General features: G+C 42.1%; 1 protein-coding gene and 1 long non-coding RNA gene across 3 annotated transcripts in view; both read right to left on the reverse strand.

Moving 5' to 3' along the window:
- The window catches only part of TMEM245 (transmembrane protein 245), an 87,187-nt gene extending 79,420 nt beyond the window's left edge, over nt 1-7,767 (reverse strand). For both annotated transcript variants that reach the window (XM_052787583.1, XM_052787582.1), the window contains exon 1: nt 7,104-7,767. In XM_052787583.1, the coding sequence (XP_052643543.1) occupies nt 7,104-7,730 (627 nt within the window). In that variant the 5' untranslated portion in view covers nt 7,731-7,767. The remainder of the gene's footprint in view (nt 1-7,103) is intronic.
- A 1,795-nt stretch (nt 7,768-9,562) lies between these two features.
- On the reverse strand, nt 9,563-17,462 carry LOC128142225 (uncharacterized). The gene is made up of 2 exons (XR_008235315.1): nt 9,966-17,462; nt 9,563-9,837 (listed from the first exon to the last, which is right to left on the reverse strand). It is a non-coding gene; the product is annotated as an uncharacterized LOC128142225 (long non-coding RNA).
- Nucleotides 17,463-18,123: the final 661 nt, after the last annotated feature.

Consider the following 18,123-nt stretch of genomic DNA (forward strand, 5'->3'; position numbering starts at 1 on the left):
TCAGTTTTTAACAAGTCAGGACCTATCAAATGGCATGTTTGAACTCCTTCATTCTGTAGTTGTAGCTCTACCCTCTCCCCTTGCCATTTCAAAGTGCTGTGGGTTTTTTCCAGGCTGCTCTTTTCCACTTGGAAATCATATGGCAAAGTTTTTTGGGGGTTGGTTTGGTCTGTGCTTTTTTTTTTTTAATTGAGATATTTAAAGCTATTTGATGAAACTATGGATCCAATTCAAACAGTTTCCCATTTTCCAGCTTCTTTCAGGATTATGACCAAAAAACAAGTCCTAACTATCTCACCACTTCCCTTTGACATTTAAAAATAAAATTTTCATTTGGAAATAGAGATTTTCATTAGTTTTTCTTAAAATAGTAAATGCTTAAAAACATTGACCAAACATTCACATGGCACTTTTGCAAACTTAAAACAGTGCTGCACTGAGTGAAGCTGGTTGAAGAAGTGATTTTTAACAGCAGTGCATTATTTCTACATCTTCCTCCTCAGTGGCAATGCAGACTGGCAAAGGAAAATGAACCTACCGCAAAAGCTGAGCAGAATACTGTTGGACTTGAAAAATGAAGCGACACAAGGCATTAAATGCATCACTAAAAGCCAAACTGTGTTTGCTAGCATGAACATCACAGTGTTTTCTCTATCTGTCTGTTCATTTGAAAATGGTTTTCTAAACAATAAAAAAGATAATGAGGCGGCAAGTGAGGAATTAAGAAAATGTCATTTTGATTCCAGTTTTCAGAACCAAAATTAATTTCAGGAGGCTTTACTGTATATTCCACAGTACACAAGAGGAAATGTACCACAATGTACAGAGTTTGGCAGAATGAAGAAAGTATAACTGCCCTTCATTTAGCATGGGGACAGTCTTTGTCAAACAGATACAAAACCAAAAAAGCCCCAAACCAACTAATCACACATATAATACTACTGGCCACCTCAAAGCAAACTCAACCACCTTTTCCCTTCACTAAGGAAGGCATCATTTACCTAAGCAGGTAAATAGCATCCTGATTTTTTTTCCCCTAAGTGAACACAAGTAAGCATAAACCTGACAGACTGGGTTATTCCTTGTCCTAAGCCCAAAGGACTAGAACAGCATACCAGTTCCGTTTCTTCTAGAACCCCGAAGTGTGACATATATCCACGTAGATATGTTTGGCGTTGACACACAGACTGCTAAACCACGTGAAACAGAAGCCTGGCGTTTAGCAAGACTACCCCTTTTTGAAGGGACAAAATTATGAACTTATAACTAGAATCCTGGGGCAGGGGGGAACTGACCATCAAAGTCAACACTGCCGTACATGGGTTAGAAGTATTTTCAATGTGTCCTGCAACATTTCCTACGCTATGAATTTAAGGAAATCCTTTATATCCAAGATATACAGACGACTGCAGGTATGGATGTTGAAAATGCTCCTCCTTTAGTTCACTTTTCCTGTCTTAACACAAAAGTTATTTATGAGAAACTCCACTAAGAGAAACACTAGTCAGAAATCAAACTTTTCAGGATTCACTTGTGAAAAGAGCTTTTTCAGAGCACATCAAATTCCCTGCAGACAGAGCACCACTCCTCTGACATGCTTCACGATGACACTTTCACAAGAGATGGCTCCTCAAGGTACGCAACTTCTTCACCTTCTTTATTAGAGAAAGCACAGTTAAAATTTTGCTGGACAGTTCCGTAGCAAGCATTCCTTTCAGAGGTGGTAGAAAAAGAAGTATCATTGTGTTCAAATAGTACATATAAATACCACCCCCCCCCCAACTTTACATAGCATATATCATCAGGCTCAAGGCTAGTGTCAGCTTAGTGCCTGGCGCTGCAGTTCATGCACATAAATCTAAACAAGCTCACAAGCCTTTTCAAGAAAGATATCCCACAGCAGGTTCTCCCGAAACTGAGGGTGGGTGTGGAAGGGAAAAACAAAGGTGGAAAAGAAAACACTATCAACATCTCAGTCTTTCCCTGCCCTCCCCATCCTGTTTTTAAACAGGCCACATGTGGTCTCTACACAGTTAATCTCTACCAAGTTGTGAAAACAAACCCAAAACTGTGGTTTTGGCAAGATGTGTTTACAGTCAGTACCTGGCTGCGTGATTTATGAGTCATGATACCAAATAATGAAAGGATTATTATAAACAGCAGAAAGAATACTTAAGGACTTTTTCGGGGGGGGGGGGGTATGCTGGGCAGGTTTTAAAAGCCTGCTCTAAGAAGAAAGGGAAGGGGGGGGGGGGGGGAAAAATCAACCCCCAAAAAACAACCCTATCTGAAACACTCGAAAACTAGGAATTATACGCAACTCAAAAATTAGAACTGTATTTTTCTCATTTATAGTTATTCCAACATTATAGTCAACCTTAACCCTTTCCTTTGCTAGAAGAGAAATTGCCCCATCTTGACAAAATCTAGATGCTTTTTTGCCTCCACGGGTGATATTCAACAGCACTGTGGAAGCCAAGCATCTTGGAACCTGTGACCCAAAACATTTGCCAAGAAGCACATTCGAGAATTTCAGTCTGCAAGGGTTACCTTAGAGGCTGCTGACATCTAGTGCCAACACAAATGGAGGTTTCCCTGGTGAATGCTTTTGATAGCTTCCCTGACAGGGAGCAGCAGACAGTCGACCGGCCAAAACAGACACCACCTACTTTGACAATATTGCAATGCGGTGGTCATAGCAAATGGTGTTTCCAGATTTGCCCAGCACTGTAGAGAGGAAAGGGTTGATTAGGTCCTCTAACTGCATGGGAACCACTAGAACAAAATAAGTTGCACCTAGTACAGTCAGAGATATAAAAATACACTGACACACATACATATGAGTACACAGTTTTGACCCTGACCAATAACTTGTGGCAAACCAAGGAAGAAAGACTGGCCATGGGAGAAAGATTTTGACAGCCCTGTAACCAAGTTCACTCCAGAGAATTCTGCCAATTATGATTATATCATATTTAATTTACTAAGATGAACTTCAGAGTCAATGTAGAACAGCTGTACAATTCATTTCATCTGCCCGGATCTACAGAGTAACTGTTTTCTAAATAAATATGAGCATTTGAACCCTGCTGGAAAAAAAAAAACAACAAAAAAACAACCAATAGCGGGCATTTCCCGTATATTACTGTAAGTGTGAAATGCCAGGCTAAAGTAGTTTGAACTCTTGCCATGAAGCAAAAGAATTTCTCATACCTTAGATACAGTGCTGGATACCAACATAATTCCTACAAAACTAGGATGACAAGGCAGTCCAAGTCCAAGTCCAATCAGTCTTCAGAAGGTATGCTAACTGCATAGGTAACCATGCTGAAATTGCCATAGCATATAAATGTGTAAAGGTTATATTCAGTCTGCTATGAGACAAACTCCTCTCCTTTTCAAGAAAAAAAAAAAAAAAAAAAAAGACAGAGAAAAACATTCCCCTTCCCTATTACATGTAACTGAAGTTCATGTAGAGTCTATGTCCTCTACATAAGACTTCTGCAAACAACCCACAGAGAAGGCTCGAGTCAGAGCAAGGAACTCATCTGGAATTTATAACCAGCTCCTAGCTTTCAGGTCCAGCAGCCTACTACATTTTTTGAGCAAGCTTCTTCAAAGATGATGCAGGAACTGTAGAGCACGAAGGGAAAGAAAAGGAGATGGTGGGAACGAGATGCTTGTAGTCTAGCCTAAGATCTTGGACTCGGTCTTCAAATGCAGTGTTTTGCAATCACCTATCAAACAGTGCTACCATGGAAAGTATCTATGATTCCTAATTCAAATTGCAGGTGTGACTTAAGAACCACAGACAAGAATACAGCCAATTCCAAATCTTCACTCATCAGCACTATGAATGGCTTTCCCAGATTGGAGGACAACAGTGACAACAGTACAAGAAAGCTCTGTAACATACTGGTGCCAAGATACAGTTTACTACGTCATTATCACATACAATTGCTGCATTTGGAGAACATATTTTTCTGGAACCGAAGAGAATTTCTGTCAGTGTATCACAGCCTAGTAGATACCATGAAACCGCCTTTAGTTAGAGAACATCAAATTGGTATCCCAAAAACCCATAGCTGTTCTCAGTCAAATTCTAATGATAGGCATCTTCTCACTTCTCTAGCACAACAGAGGGAATCAGAAAGGGAGAAGACAACCATGCATGTCCTTATTCCCTGTAAGCAGCAGGGCCATCCAGATGGGGCAAAGCTCCAAATGAGAATAAATACACTGTAAACCTTTGCAGCCTAAGACAGAATTGTTGGTGGCTGGAGCACAGACACAAGATGAAACCTACCATAAACAAATGTACTATGCTAGTCAGTTACTGGTCTCGCACTTAAAACAAGCCATGCTCGCTCATCTCTCTTATGCTTTTAATAAATGATTTATGTATCATATTCTTGGCAAGACAGTATTCCTTGCTGTCTAAGTGGAAAATTTACTTATTTTATGTTAATTAGGTTATTCCGTATCAAAATATTTCAAAACACAGAAGTCTAGATTGGCTTAGTGGACTGCTAAAAGAAACAGTGCAAGAAATGAAATTACCATTACTTTTGCTTATCACATAGAGTATCTACAAACAAAAATGGTTGTAATCTTCATGCAAGACAACATACAGAAGGAACCATGGAGGATTCAGATCCCAGAGAAGAACAGTACAATGGAGAAAACTGACTCGTAATATCCAAAATTCCCGTGCAGCTAACAAGCAGACGGTACATGTGTAAACAGATTCCTACAATATAACGTGGCAATTAAACGGCTTTAAAATGCTTAACTGAAGTTAAAGCAGATACTACGAACTGATCCAGCTCAAGGCTCCTCAGCAGCATGGATAAAATTAAGTTATCCTGCTACAGGATATCCTCTGAGATAATACAAATCAGATAGCAGCAAAATTCAAGAAACTGGAATAGGAAAACACTGTAAAGTGTATAGATGATGCCAGGCTGAGTTGAGGTTACTTACAAAGGGAAGCCCCAGAGTTTTCTCACATAGGGCCCCAGAAAAAGACACAGGCAACTTGCATAGAAAGCTACGGCAACTGGTTTGCTTAAGGAAGTCCATGGTCAGTTATTTTGACATGAACCCAAAATCTTCCCAAGGAACTCAAGTCAGAAGAGTCCTGGGAGCTTACTACCTTTTGGCCAGTTAAAATCTTACAGCACTTCAATGAACACCAGTGTCATATCAGAAACACCGGTGCAAAACAAAGCATCAGAGACTGCTAAACAAAATTGCACTGAGCACTCACAGACATCCAGCAGTGCATTATGACCATAGTTATGAGGTTATATCGGTGCAACTTCCCTCAGTACCCTTATACTTACCCAGTGTAAGTACAGCTTAAATAACTAAGTTTGATAAAGGACCGGACTTAGCCAAGTCGGTTAATGTAGCAATATCGCCGATTTGTTAAAAATAAAATGGGTAGGCCAGTGCAAAGGGAAGTCTTAAGCTTATCAGGTAAATCATATGGCAACTAATCAAAACTTCCCATCAATATCAAGCCATGCTTACGTTCTCCACTGCTCAGTTGAAGGTAAAGATGGTTGTATCTTGCCTTTTTATAAAAATAGAGCAACTGTCTCTATCTACTCAGTCTTAATTATACTTCTGAGGACAAAACAGACCAGAAACACATCTCCCCTGATGTTTTCCAGCATATGACAACACTTCAGAATAGAAAGCCCAGAAAATCTCTTCTTCCAACGTTCACCTTCAAGAGACAAAACATATTCTCCAGTCCATCCTATTCACACTAGAAATAGCTCAAATATCCTTCATCAGTACATTCAGGAGAACTATGACTTTTTTGTTTCTGGTGTGTACCTCCAAAGCTGTGTTTGAGATAGCAGCATGCACTGGCTCCACCAAAGGAATAAAATTTGTATTCAAAAAACACGTGTAATTCAAAATCAGAAGCCTGGACAAGCTTGGTGGCTTGTTTTCTTTCTTGACAGTTTCTCTCTCTTGCCCACATAAGATCAGTTTTAGGTAGTTCCTCAGTTTTATCTCCACGTATATGCCCATTAAACCAACTGTGGATGTCATTTTCCACCCAAGGTGGCGGTGGGGGGCATGGTTGTTTTGTTTGTTTAAAAAACTAGAGCAGCCTAAAAAAAGTCTTTGACACTAGGCAATCTGAGCATGCCAATCGTACATCAGTATCTAATAAGTACAAGTTACTGATCTTCTGTGCTTCCACATACCCATTTACTTGAGATTATGTAGTATTTCTTGCATTTTCAATTATAACTAACAAAGTGAAATTGAGTTCTGCCAGAGGTTTTAACTAGTCTACCTACTGAAAACACAGGAAAAAGTAGTCTCCCAGAATCTTTATTACCATAAGAGAAATTTGTAAGTTAAACCGACAGCTTTACTTTTTACTGTTTGAACTGCCTTTGCACCGTATGATACTTTAAGAAGGAAAAAAAAAGAAAAAACCAGCACACTGAGAAACACGCCTTAAGACGCCTTTCCCCCCCAAGTCACTTGCAGAGCTGAAGTGCTATTTCACAACCCTGAGGACACATCTCACAGCTCAGAGCCGATATTTGCCCAAGACCTCACCTGAATTACCTTTGACTTCACAGCACCTCAAAACTGGGGCGTGGACACGAAACACCGCCAGAGAAAACCCATCTGCTTCTGCTGCACCCCCTGGATGATCCAGAGCACCTCCCCACGCAGCAGATGATAACTCGGGACCTTTTCCGAAGCTATTTTACACACGGTTTTATAGCGAAGGCAAGGTTCGCCCTCCACCACCGCCGCGATGCCCTGACAGCCGGCGGTTTGCCCCGGCGCCCCCCCCCCCCCCGAGCAGTGCCCTGCTCCCCGCCACAGCCCGGTGCTGTGAGGAGAATGAACCGCCGCGCCCTTCAGCGTGGCGGCGGGGAAGAAAGAAGCGAAAACAGCAAAAGGCGACTTCAAACAGGCGATTTTTCGATTTTAAACGGCTGCCTCCACAGAGCAACCCCCCTCCCTCCCCTCCGCCGCCCCGCAACAAGTGAGATGGCGGCCGGCGCCGCGCCTCAGCCCGCGCTCCCCAACCGCCCTTCCCGCCCGAGGCGGGCACTCACCCACTGGCTGCTGAAGTAATCCAGCCCCTGGCAGATGAGGCAGGCGGCTTGGGCCAGCAGCACCTGCACGCCCAGGGAGCTGCCCAGGCAGTGGAGCCCGTAGAGCAGCGGTCCCCCGGCTCCCAGCAGCAGCAGGAGCCGCCGCCGCCGCAGCACCTGCTCCCCCAGCGCCTCCACCCCGTAGTTGGCGAAGCAGATGGGGAGGAGGAGGGCGGCCAGCAGGACGGGCGTGCGGGAGCGGTGCAGGCGGCCGAGCCAGCGGCGGCCCAGCGCCGTCAGGGAGCTCTTGAAGGGGTGCAGGAAGGTGCCGCAGAGCACGGCCCAGAGCAGCGGCCGCAGGAAGGCCTCCAAGATGAAGTAAACCAGGACGGCGGCGCCGCAGCACAGCCCCGCGAAGAGCAGCGCTCCCGTGTTGTAGAAGGCCTGCTTGATCGGCTTCTCCAGCCGCGGCAGCGACATCCCCGCCGCCCCGCCCGGGCCGCCCAGCGGCAGCCTCGGCACGGCCGCCGCCGCGCCCTCCGCCCCGGCGGCACCCGCGCTGGAGGAGCCGCCCGGCCGCCGCTTCTGCGCCGGCGAGCCCGGAGGGACCTCGGCGGGAGCCGCCGGGGGCTCTCCGCTGTCAGCCATAGCGCCCGCCCTCTCCCGCCCAGCGCCGGGCAACGGCCGCCGCTGACAGGAGCCGACGCGCAGCTGCCGCCGACCGCCGCCGCCTCAGGCGAGGAGGTAGGCGGCCGGGGCTGCTGGGGGCTGTAGTACCGCCGAGCGGCTCCGGGCACGGCCGTACGCCCGGCCCGGCGGGGAAGGGTGCTGGGAAATGTAGTTCTGCGGCGAGGAGAGCCGGCGGCCGGGCTCCTCCCCGCGGCGTGTGTGTGTGTGTGTGTGTGGTGGAGGCCCCTTTATCCCGCGTGGGTTACCGCCGAGGCTTCCCAGCGCCTTCGTTACTTTTCCTGAAGGCGGCTGCCAAGGGCTGGAGCTTGAAAGAGCCCGGCAGCTCGCTCCGCACGGCCTCATCCCCACCCCAGCAGCGCAGACCTTGTTGCGGCTCCGTTAAAGGCCCTCCCGTCCCTCCCGCGGCTTTCGTCTCTGGAAACGGGAAATATTCGGAAATTTGCAGCGTCATTGCGCGGTGGAGAGCGAGACCAGTGAGACCAGGCGGAGAATTTGGTCTTGTCTGAACACGCTCTGGCATCAAACTGTTCAACGAGGAAGCATCCGCGCTTTTACTGGGCATTAGGCCCACTGAAAAAGTAGTTGCTCTGTGTGGTTTTTTTTAGACCTGGCATTTGTGACCTTATGTTGCATCAAATGTTTCTTGCAAATAATCTAGGGAGGAGCTAATTTCCTGCATCTGGCATAGGCTAGACCTCGGTGTCTTTGCACGAGGGCAACGGCTAACATTTTACAGGTGCCCTAAATGCCTCTATAATAAATACGCTCCATCTGAGCAAGTTTTGTGAGGGCTGGAATCCGCAACATTTGAGCTAGCTCAGTGCTGCCACTGTGCTACTCAAACAGTTGTCCTTTCACGGCTTAACACAGCCCCTGAGTAGGTACTAAAGCTGTTGGTAATGCTGCCATAGACCCCGCAGAGGGATCTTCCTCTTTCTTCTGAAAGAGAGATGCAGCATATCCTCTACAACATATTACAGAGATTGCATACCTCTGAACACATAAAAAGCGCATAGATAATGGAATTTGATTTTTTTTTCCTCTTCCTTTTTAGGATTTACACACAAGTTTAACATCATGTAACTTCATGGTAGATTTGTGTCTGCCAGGACTTCGGTGGAGCGTTTCTTGCACGATGCAGATGTCTAAAAGCTGAAATTACCCTGAGCACAACTGTTTTTAACTTGCAAAACAGGAATACAACCGTTCATAGCACAACTTTTAAAAAGGCAGAGCAATCCAAAGGCAACAGACTGTTGGTGAGACCTATCCCTATCATCATCCCAAGAAGGAAAGGTAAAGGTTTTTCCACACACTTCCTGTAACCGTGTTGCATCCTACGGCTGTAGGTGGGACTGGGCCCAGACAGTTTCCTAGAGCTTTTGCACTGCAGTCCTGACTTGTCCATGCTGCAAAGCCTTTCCTGCCAGTTACACACACATTCATGCTTACAAAGGTCTCTCTTGGCTCCTGCAGCACCTTGTTTTCCTTTGCTGAACAGATCGCGTGCAGGTTCGACAGAGTGCTTTAATTTCGTGCAGTGGAGGCATTTATAGACCTACAGGTATCTCATTTGATCCTGATGGTGATGAGGCATTACAAGCAGTTGTCCACGAGAGAAGCTTTTATTGCACCTTAAAACGATACTGTCACTTACTGCTCTTTGATCAGATAGATCTGCTTCCTGGCAGGGTGTTGAAATAGGTAACAAGCATGCATCGCTATCTGAACCTTTTCTCTTCAGTTCCTGCAGAGAGGAGGAAGCATGCCAAAAAAGAGACTCTAATGGCTCATTATAATACATTTATTGTATTAAAGTTCAATTAGCAAGTGTCAATTAAGATTTACACAGGGGGGAGTTGAGAGTACAAATACTCCTGTTAGATAAAGAGAGATGCCAGCAAATCAAATCTTCATAGGCACATCCTTATTCCTTTGATTTTTCTTAACAGACTCAGGCAGTCACGTTCTTCAGGAATAGAAATTAATGTCACCTCTTTGACTTGAGTGAAGCTATAAATACTGATTTACATAAACTGAAGATTTGGTCCCTACTGTAGAAAACCTTTCCTTTCCAGTTCTGTGTTTCACTATTCATTATGAACAACTTGGTCCCTACTGTAGAAAACCTTTCCTTTCCAGTTCTGTGTTTCGCTATTCATTATGAACAACTTGGTCCCTACTGTAGAAAACCTTTCCTTTCCAGTTCTGTGTTTCACTATTCATTATAAACAACTAAACATACCAGAAATAAAATTAAAAACAACAACAACAACAAGCACCCAAACCCCAAACAACAAACCCACAATGCAGTAAAGATTTCTAACTCCTGTATTACCACAACATGAACACTTAAGAACAGGGACATGACCATAAACATCAGAAAACAATCTCTGAGGTAACAGCTGAGGGAGGATGCGTGATCTTCACAAGACACACCTCAAGATCTGAAAACTTAATTCCACAACAGATCTCAAATGGCGACTGCAGCCTTAACAGCTGGTTTTGTTAAGACTTGAAAAGTTATGTGATTTTAGATTAGACACCCATTTAGGTATAAATTGCACTGATAAATTGTGGTTTAGGCATTTTTATGGCCATAGATAAATAGTGCACCTCAGGGTCCTATACTACCAGAAATTCTCCAACAGTCCCTTTGGATGTAGTTTTGCTACCAGTAATTCTTCAAGGGTGAAGAGGGCAGCAAAGGAATGCTTTTGTGTCAATGTAGAAAACGTGTGTGTGCCTAAAAGTACACATGTGCTAAGTATTGACAGTCCTCGGTGCTCTCCTATGTGGAGGGAAATATAAAATGCGGCATAACTAGTAAGAGAGGAGCTCGTAACTGCTGTCTGCTGCTGCACTAGCACCTGTGATTTTGTGCACTGAACTGAAGCTGTTTGAGTCCTCTTCAAAAGCTCCCAGACACCCCTAGTTCTTATTCACTCGATGTGCAGTCAACACAGCCCAAAGCTGTCTTACATGTGACACCAAAATACTGGGTACTGAGGTGGCCAGGAAGCAGAGGAGACAGACAACGCTGGCAACAACAAGTTCATCATGATTTACACCCAAAATAACCACAGGAAACTACGAAACAACTCAGTAACGAAGCCACAAGGTGTCAGCACTGGCCTGTGTATTTAGAAAATAACTCTCTACCCCTGCTTGAGAAACTTCTTGTTTGGTTGTTTTAACCTGTGTTACTGAACATTTGTGAACGTTCCGTTGAGGTTAATCTCACTTCATTAATTCACCTCAATTTAATATCCTCTTCAGATGAATGAAAAATACTCAACGTAAACTACTATAGTTTCAACAGTAGCAGGACCAAATTAAAAAAGATGTAATCTTTAAAGTTTATCATTAAGATATAAACTTTAGGTCATCAGCACATACCTTTCTATTTGGGGCTAAAGAAAAAAAATAATCTTTTATGCAGATCAACTGCTAAGATGAGATGACTCCAAATTAAGTGTCATTTACAAAATAGTGGTAAAAAGAGAAGGAAAACCAGCTCTTGGGAACACTGGCTCTGTTTGTACCCAGTGATTACAGCAGTGACTGACTTTACTGCAGAAACAACTTTGTTCAATATCTCAGTTAAAGTATATGGTATTATCAGCAGCGCTATACTTGAATGATTCTCATAGACAACTATTAATTTTGTGCAGTTCAGAAGCAGAATGAAATGCATGGTCGTAAGGCAGAGCAGTCAACAGCACCAAACACAAAGATGTTCACTCAGTGGACCAGCATGCAAAACACAGCACCAGTAAGACCTTGGGGTGAACAAAATCCAGAGCACTATCTCGCAGGGTTTAGCCCACATGGCAGCTGCGCACGTGGAACATGAGCTGGATATACAGAGATCTCAGTAACAGAAGATTATTTTGGCTTAGTCGGGCTTGTGACAAAACGCCTTACCAATCTGTCAAATGTTACGTGGCACAAGACAAACGGAATATATTTTAAGACCCTCTGTTGAGTCTGTTTGAGGCCTCTATTGATCATGATCACTTGGATATAGTGCACAAGTAGCTGACACACACAAGATGCGACCTTTCTTGCAGCCTGCAACTACAGGGTAGCAATACTACAAACACAAAAAACAGAGCACACAGTGTAAAAGCAATACGTTTCTTGGTGCCTTGAGCCAACTCTTCCTCTCAGTCCACCAGCAAGGAGCTAAAATACCTGCTCAAACCTGAGAGATCTCAGAAGTTGAAGCACCCCTGCTTGAGAGACTTCTACAGCTGCTTTCGCTCACCGAGTATCATGGGACTTCCTCCTCTCTGTTGCCAATCTCTAATATAAATTCATTTTCTTCTTTTCTGTAAAAGGCTCTTCTGACTGCTTCAGGAGCTGCTCTGCCTGGCCAAGCAATAGGGCAGCGATGACAGTAGATAAAGAACACCCAAATTTGTAATATTGGCAGCTTGATTATAGTTGCATCAAATAGGTCACAAAAAACACAGCATAGAGGTCACCACAGGAACCTCTACATGCTACTTACTACATGACAATTGGGTTAATACTTTGTTAACACACAGATTATTAGATTTATTTACAGCTTCACTGTGATTCTGACGGTGAAATAAAAAAAAAAAATAATCCCCCACATCTGTTAATTCACTGCTGTGACCAGCCTCACTGACTTAAACAGAATTACTCAGGGTAATAAATTCAAGCCCATGGCACAGGAAGGAATTGTTAACACAAGGCAACAACAGAGACTTCTTTAGCCTCAGAGACACCTTTTTTTTCCCTTTTATAAAGGCCATACCACACATTTTCTTAGACTAAAAAGGCATTTATTGTAACAGGTTTATAAATATTGTTGTCTGTCACTGTCAAATATCTAACAAGGCTCACTTGAACACCGACATTTAGTATAAAACAGATGTTACAAACCAGTATTTTAGGGCATGCACTGATTGTAAAGGAGACCCGTAGGTCACCATAATTTCATTATGTATTCATTCAGTGTTATTTTTCTGAAAAGACTAGTGCATAAATACAAAGAAGTTTGATGATTACTTCTGGACTACAAAACCCCAGTCCTGTGCTCCTACCCGACCAAATGCTCATTGACTTCACGTGGATGCTGGGTATTGGCATACAGAATGGAGCCTAGCATAAAGAATGCAGAACACCACTTAACACTATAGTTACAAGTTGCTTATTTGTATGTTTTATCTATGTATTAGCCTTGAGAACGCTGAACAAAGTCAAAAGGTAGAGATGACATTTCAGGTTCAACCATTACATTTCATGTAATACAAAACAAGTAGCAAGAATTAACATAGTTACGACAGCTTACTTGCAAAGAGGTTAAAGCAAGCTAGACCTCAGGATATATTAATCAGAAAAAACAAGGCATACCAGGCATCTCTTTTAACCTAAAAAGAACTCATGATACTTCAAATATGCTAACAAAATGTATCTGTCTAAAAGGCTGGGGACGTGACACACAAATATCAGGCTCCCACCATTTCATTTTTCTAATGAGTTAATAGGTTTGGAATTTCATCTTTGAGACTCTGTGTCAAGACTTGAATGATACTTCCAGCTTTAGAGAAAATCTGTTGTGGTAGTTTTTTCTATTTCAGTGTTTATCACTGGTTTCATATCACCAACTGTGCAAAACTGAAAAAGAAATCATTGCTTTATATGTGAGCAGTCCAATATTTCAGACGCAGATATCGTATTTGGGGCTTAAATAAGATTTTTTTCCTTCTAGATTTAAATATGGCATCTGTGCTTCTGTTCCTATTATCCTAATACTCTATATGACAGTATTTTCTTGACTTATTGAACTTATCCTCCAGTTTGGAAAAAAATTGAAAATAACACTGTAAGAAGACTAACGTGAGGCTAATTTTTGTACCGAAGAAGGTGACAGAAGGTTAGTATATAAACACTGCAAACATAATACCCTAGCAGGTAACATCTTGGGTTTCTATATGTTCTGGATCATTCTGCCTATCAAAAATCAGCTAGGAGTCACGGAACATGTAGGATTCTGTGTTTTCTCTTCTTTTGTCCCGAAAGGAGAGTCTAGCCTTTTGTTTTTAAACTCTCTTGTATAATTCTCAGACTTACACACACACACACAAATACCTTCAGCAAAATTGCATTGCCTAAATATTAATTCTGGGAAGAATATTTTTCATTAATCTAAACTTTGCAGATCACTATTGTAAAAATTCGGCATGAATATTTTTATTCCTTGGCACACAACTTAAGTGAATTGTTCCCTTATTTAGTCTTCTACTAACACCTTCTTATGAAATTGAACTCAGTGATGTCAAGCTTAAGAGAGAGATGTGAAACTATATTGGGCAACACGCTGCAATCACTATTTGCCATAAAATGTTCACTGCCCTGAGTAGGCATTGGAGCCATAAAGATTTGCAGCTGCTTGGCACTTTTGAAAAATCCAATTCTTTAAAAATGTAAACATGAATTTAAGTAAGTATCACTTAGAAACAGCTCAGAAAAGTACTGCTACCAGCTAATTCTGTAACACTCTAGTCTATAAAGTGCACAACACCTTTACAGAGAGTTTCTTAAGAGCACCATATAAAAGTTCACCTTGTAAGGACATCCCTAAATAGCCTCTCATTGCAGATCAAAACGAGCCTATACGGAGCAGCAGCTATTCTAAAACAGGGGCCATGAAGTCCTGCACGTATTCCAACCTCACATCGGTTTGCAAGAACATTCCTACTTAGATAAGAAACACGGAAGTAGGACAAAAGCCACAGTTGTGAATGACTGTGAAACTGCGGCAGGGGGCAGTTCAGATGGGACATTAGGAAAAGGTTCTTCACTGAGAGGGTGGTCGATCACTGGAGCAGGCTCCCCAGGGAAGCAGTCATGGCACCAAGCCTGTCAGAGTTCAAGGAGCATCTGGATGACGCTCTTAGTCATATGGTTTAGTTTTAGGTAGTCCTGCATGGAGCAGAGAGTTGGACTCAGTGATCCTTATGGGTCCCTTCCTACTTCAGATATTCTATGAATACAATTCCATCTACTTAGCAACCCAAGGAAAAAAAAAAAAAAATCTGCCCCTTTCCGTACAGCAGATTCATTGCTATTGCCAACTCAAATCACAGATTTTCAAAGCAAGTAATGTCTTTTCAGCCTGCTTTTTCACACTTACCAGCTCCACAAGCTGCATACGTCCTTCTTGACATTTAGAAATTACACCAGTTTTGCCTCACTATCTGAGCCCAAATTAGATAAGTTAAATAACCAAGTTCAAGCATACATAATTTTAGCAAACCCACTGTAAATATAAAAAAAAAAAATAAAATGGAAGTTACATAAGTGATTATTTCGTACTAATAAAACAAGTTTAGAAAAGGAAGGTTTACCTAGATCTTACTCTGTATCTGCAAAAATCAGATACCTCAACATGTAAATTGCACAGAAGTAACTAGATACGAAATAAAGATGTGGTGAAAAGTTGACATACTGCCAATAAATATAAATTCTTTTGTTTTGATTAGTTTTTGTACTCAGGAAAGTGAGATTTTCTTTAAAACCTTCCAGTTAGATCCATATCTGTGCTGGGCAGGCTGTGGGAGAGCTGCATTAGGCCCTAACACATCGCTACAGAAATACCGATAATGAAATTTTAATTAGGGAAATAGACAATGTACAATGAAAGCTATTAAGAAAAGATGTAGAGCCTCCATCTTTTGATACTCCAACTGCTGCGGCAGTAGTTTGTAAAATGGCCAGTGAGCAGGTACGTGCGCAGCAGCCGACTGTCATTACTGTCTACAGGGTCTTGACAGGTTTTTGTACCTCCAAAGGAAAGATCAAGCCTCTAGCTCTTACCTTGGAGTTTCATGGGAGTACACATCTTGAGGCACAGTCTGACCTTGTGCTCACGTGAGCCCTTATGCAGCTAGGACCTGCATAAAAGCTAAATTCTCATTAAAGTCAGACTCTGTTCCTTCTATTCACATCAAATCATACTTGCTTGTGATGAAAAGCGCCAGACGTGTTCTGCCACATGTAAACTCGTGCAAAAATAGGAAGTATGCCAAAACCATTAGTCATTCCTTGTCCTTCAGCCTTACTACCAGTCTCTCCACTCTTCTATCCCAAACTGTTTGAGGTCACTGATGCCTCACTGTGTAGCATCCAAGCAGACTGCTTTGCCCGTTCATTACACTTTATTGAAACAGAGGATGCCAATTCATGCAGGTTATGCATGTACACAGCTCCATGAAGCACTGAAACAACCATAATATTTAAATGTGTTTCCACTTCTATCATAAATCTAAGGCTCTATATGAAGTTATACTTCGTATAAAATACTAGGACTCTCACAATAGACATCTCTGAAAATAAGTGATTGTAGACCCTTTTGTAATTCTGTGAAATACACATTTCCTTCTCCTAAAGCTATTACCAAATACTTCTCTTTGGGGAAATATTTGAAGATTTTTTAAAAAAAAAAAAAAAAAAAAGGCAGGGGAAGTACACCTGCTACCTGACATCATTCTGTCAAACCAAGAAGTCACAAAATGCAATTTAAATGCTGATAAAAGTTATGAAGTTTGTTTACAAGCTTTAATTCTGTCTCTAGAGTACAGCATGGTGCAAACTTCCAGTGGACACTGAAAGAATCAGAAAGACCAGACAGAAGGTCTATTCCCTAAAAGGAGAATAATTTCCTTCTTTATAAATGTCTGATGCACTGGATGGATGGGAAAGTAAGGAGAAGACAGACAAAAAAATAGGGAGACCTGTATCTTCCCTTAAACTTATAGCAGTCATTTACTTACAGATAACTGGAGTATCATCAATGACACAGATTTCGAACCTGGATAATCATGAAGACAGCTGCGTGTCAGTCCTCCTTACCCACTAACTCCTCTTCACAGCTGGGCTAAGACTTCTCAGGATCACCTCCCTAAATAGCGTAAGGCATCCGTGGAAACAGCGACAGGACATAGGCTACTGACAAGGAGCATGGTACTTTTCTGAGAAAGACTAGACATAAAACACTCACAGTAAGAACACCATCCACAGTTTGGCAAAAGAAGATACACATATTTAAGGGATTTGGTGATGTACACCATGCTCCAGTCATTCTCTTAATCCCTACATTGAAGACTGGAAAAGTCAGTGCCAAACACAGCTTTGACAACTTTTAACCCAATGTGGGGGTTCCTCAGATTAGGGAGGCCACAAGTGTTTATTTTCTTGCTATCCAAGTATTGCAGAACCAATCAAGAAGGACAGGAAGGCCACAGAGGGATTTCAATTTTTTCTCATCAATATGTTCTTTTTCAAAACCAGAGTATTTCCCTTATAGTAATAGAATTCTGAAGAAAGCATCACCCTGTATCCAATGACATTATCAAGTCAGCTAGGCTTTTTGGGGGAGGAATCAATTAGCATTTAGGAGTATCTCACATATACATAAAAATAGTTATTTGATTCCAGCGAAGAAAAAAATGACTTTCTGAAAGTCTGTCCTCTCCACTTCTCTTTCTCTCTTTCCTGTCCTACTTATTATTAATGTCATTTCAGGCCTAGCTTATTATTTGTAGCAGGGTAGCAGTCAGACACTACAGTCCAAAAAAAGGGTCCCTTTGCGATAAGCACTGTCACAAATATAAGCAGCTGATTTCTCTTTCAACTAACTTATAAAATTTAGGTATAAAACATGGACAGAGCAAGCAGAGGGCGATAATATGGTTAACGTAACAAGCAATGGTCGCAAGTGAATTTTGTTCTGCATGGAAAGAACATATTCAAGGATGTTAATTAATGCCTTATGGTCTTTGTCAGTCCTATCTTCCTAACTAATAATCAGAGTTGAATTTCCAAAGGACACCATACTCTAAACATGCACTTTCTAAACTCTGTGCCTCTGTATTAGGTCATCCTGCAGCAGGTAATTCTCAAAAGAAAAGCACTTTGGAAAGGTATTCTTTAACAGCTGCTTGCTAGTAGTCACCATAAAGAAACTAAGAGTAATTTGATTTGGAGAAAGAAGTGTCTGCCTCCTTTTCCAAAGGAGACATTTTCCTCTACTTTGTGTTGGTACCTGTTAATTAGAAAAATCCAAAAACTGTTTGAAATGCCATAATCACTTAAAACTTACTTTGAAGAAAGTTACTTTGTAGTAACTTCGTGTAACAGGGATCAATCCTGCTTTTCAACATTAAAAAAACCAAAACAAACCATATGAAAACCAAAATGCTTTCCATGACAAGTTACTACACCTGCTCAAATGTTAAGACTTACCAAGTATTATACAAAGTTAAACACCACCGAGGTAAAGCCTTTTCATTTCTCTAATGGCCTTTTTCTTCTCATA

Source organism: Harpia harpyja, chromosome 5 (assembly GCF_026419915.1).
Source record: "Harpia harpyja isolate bHarHar1 chromosome 5, bHarHar1 primary haplotype, whole genome shotgun sequence".
Classification (NCBI taxonomy): Eukaryota; Metazoa; Chordata; class Aves; order Accipitriformes; family Accipitridae; genus Harpia; species Harpia harpyja.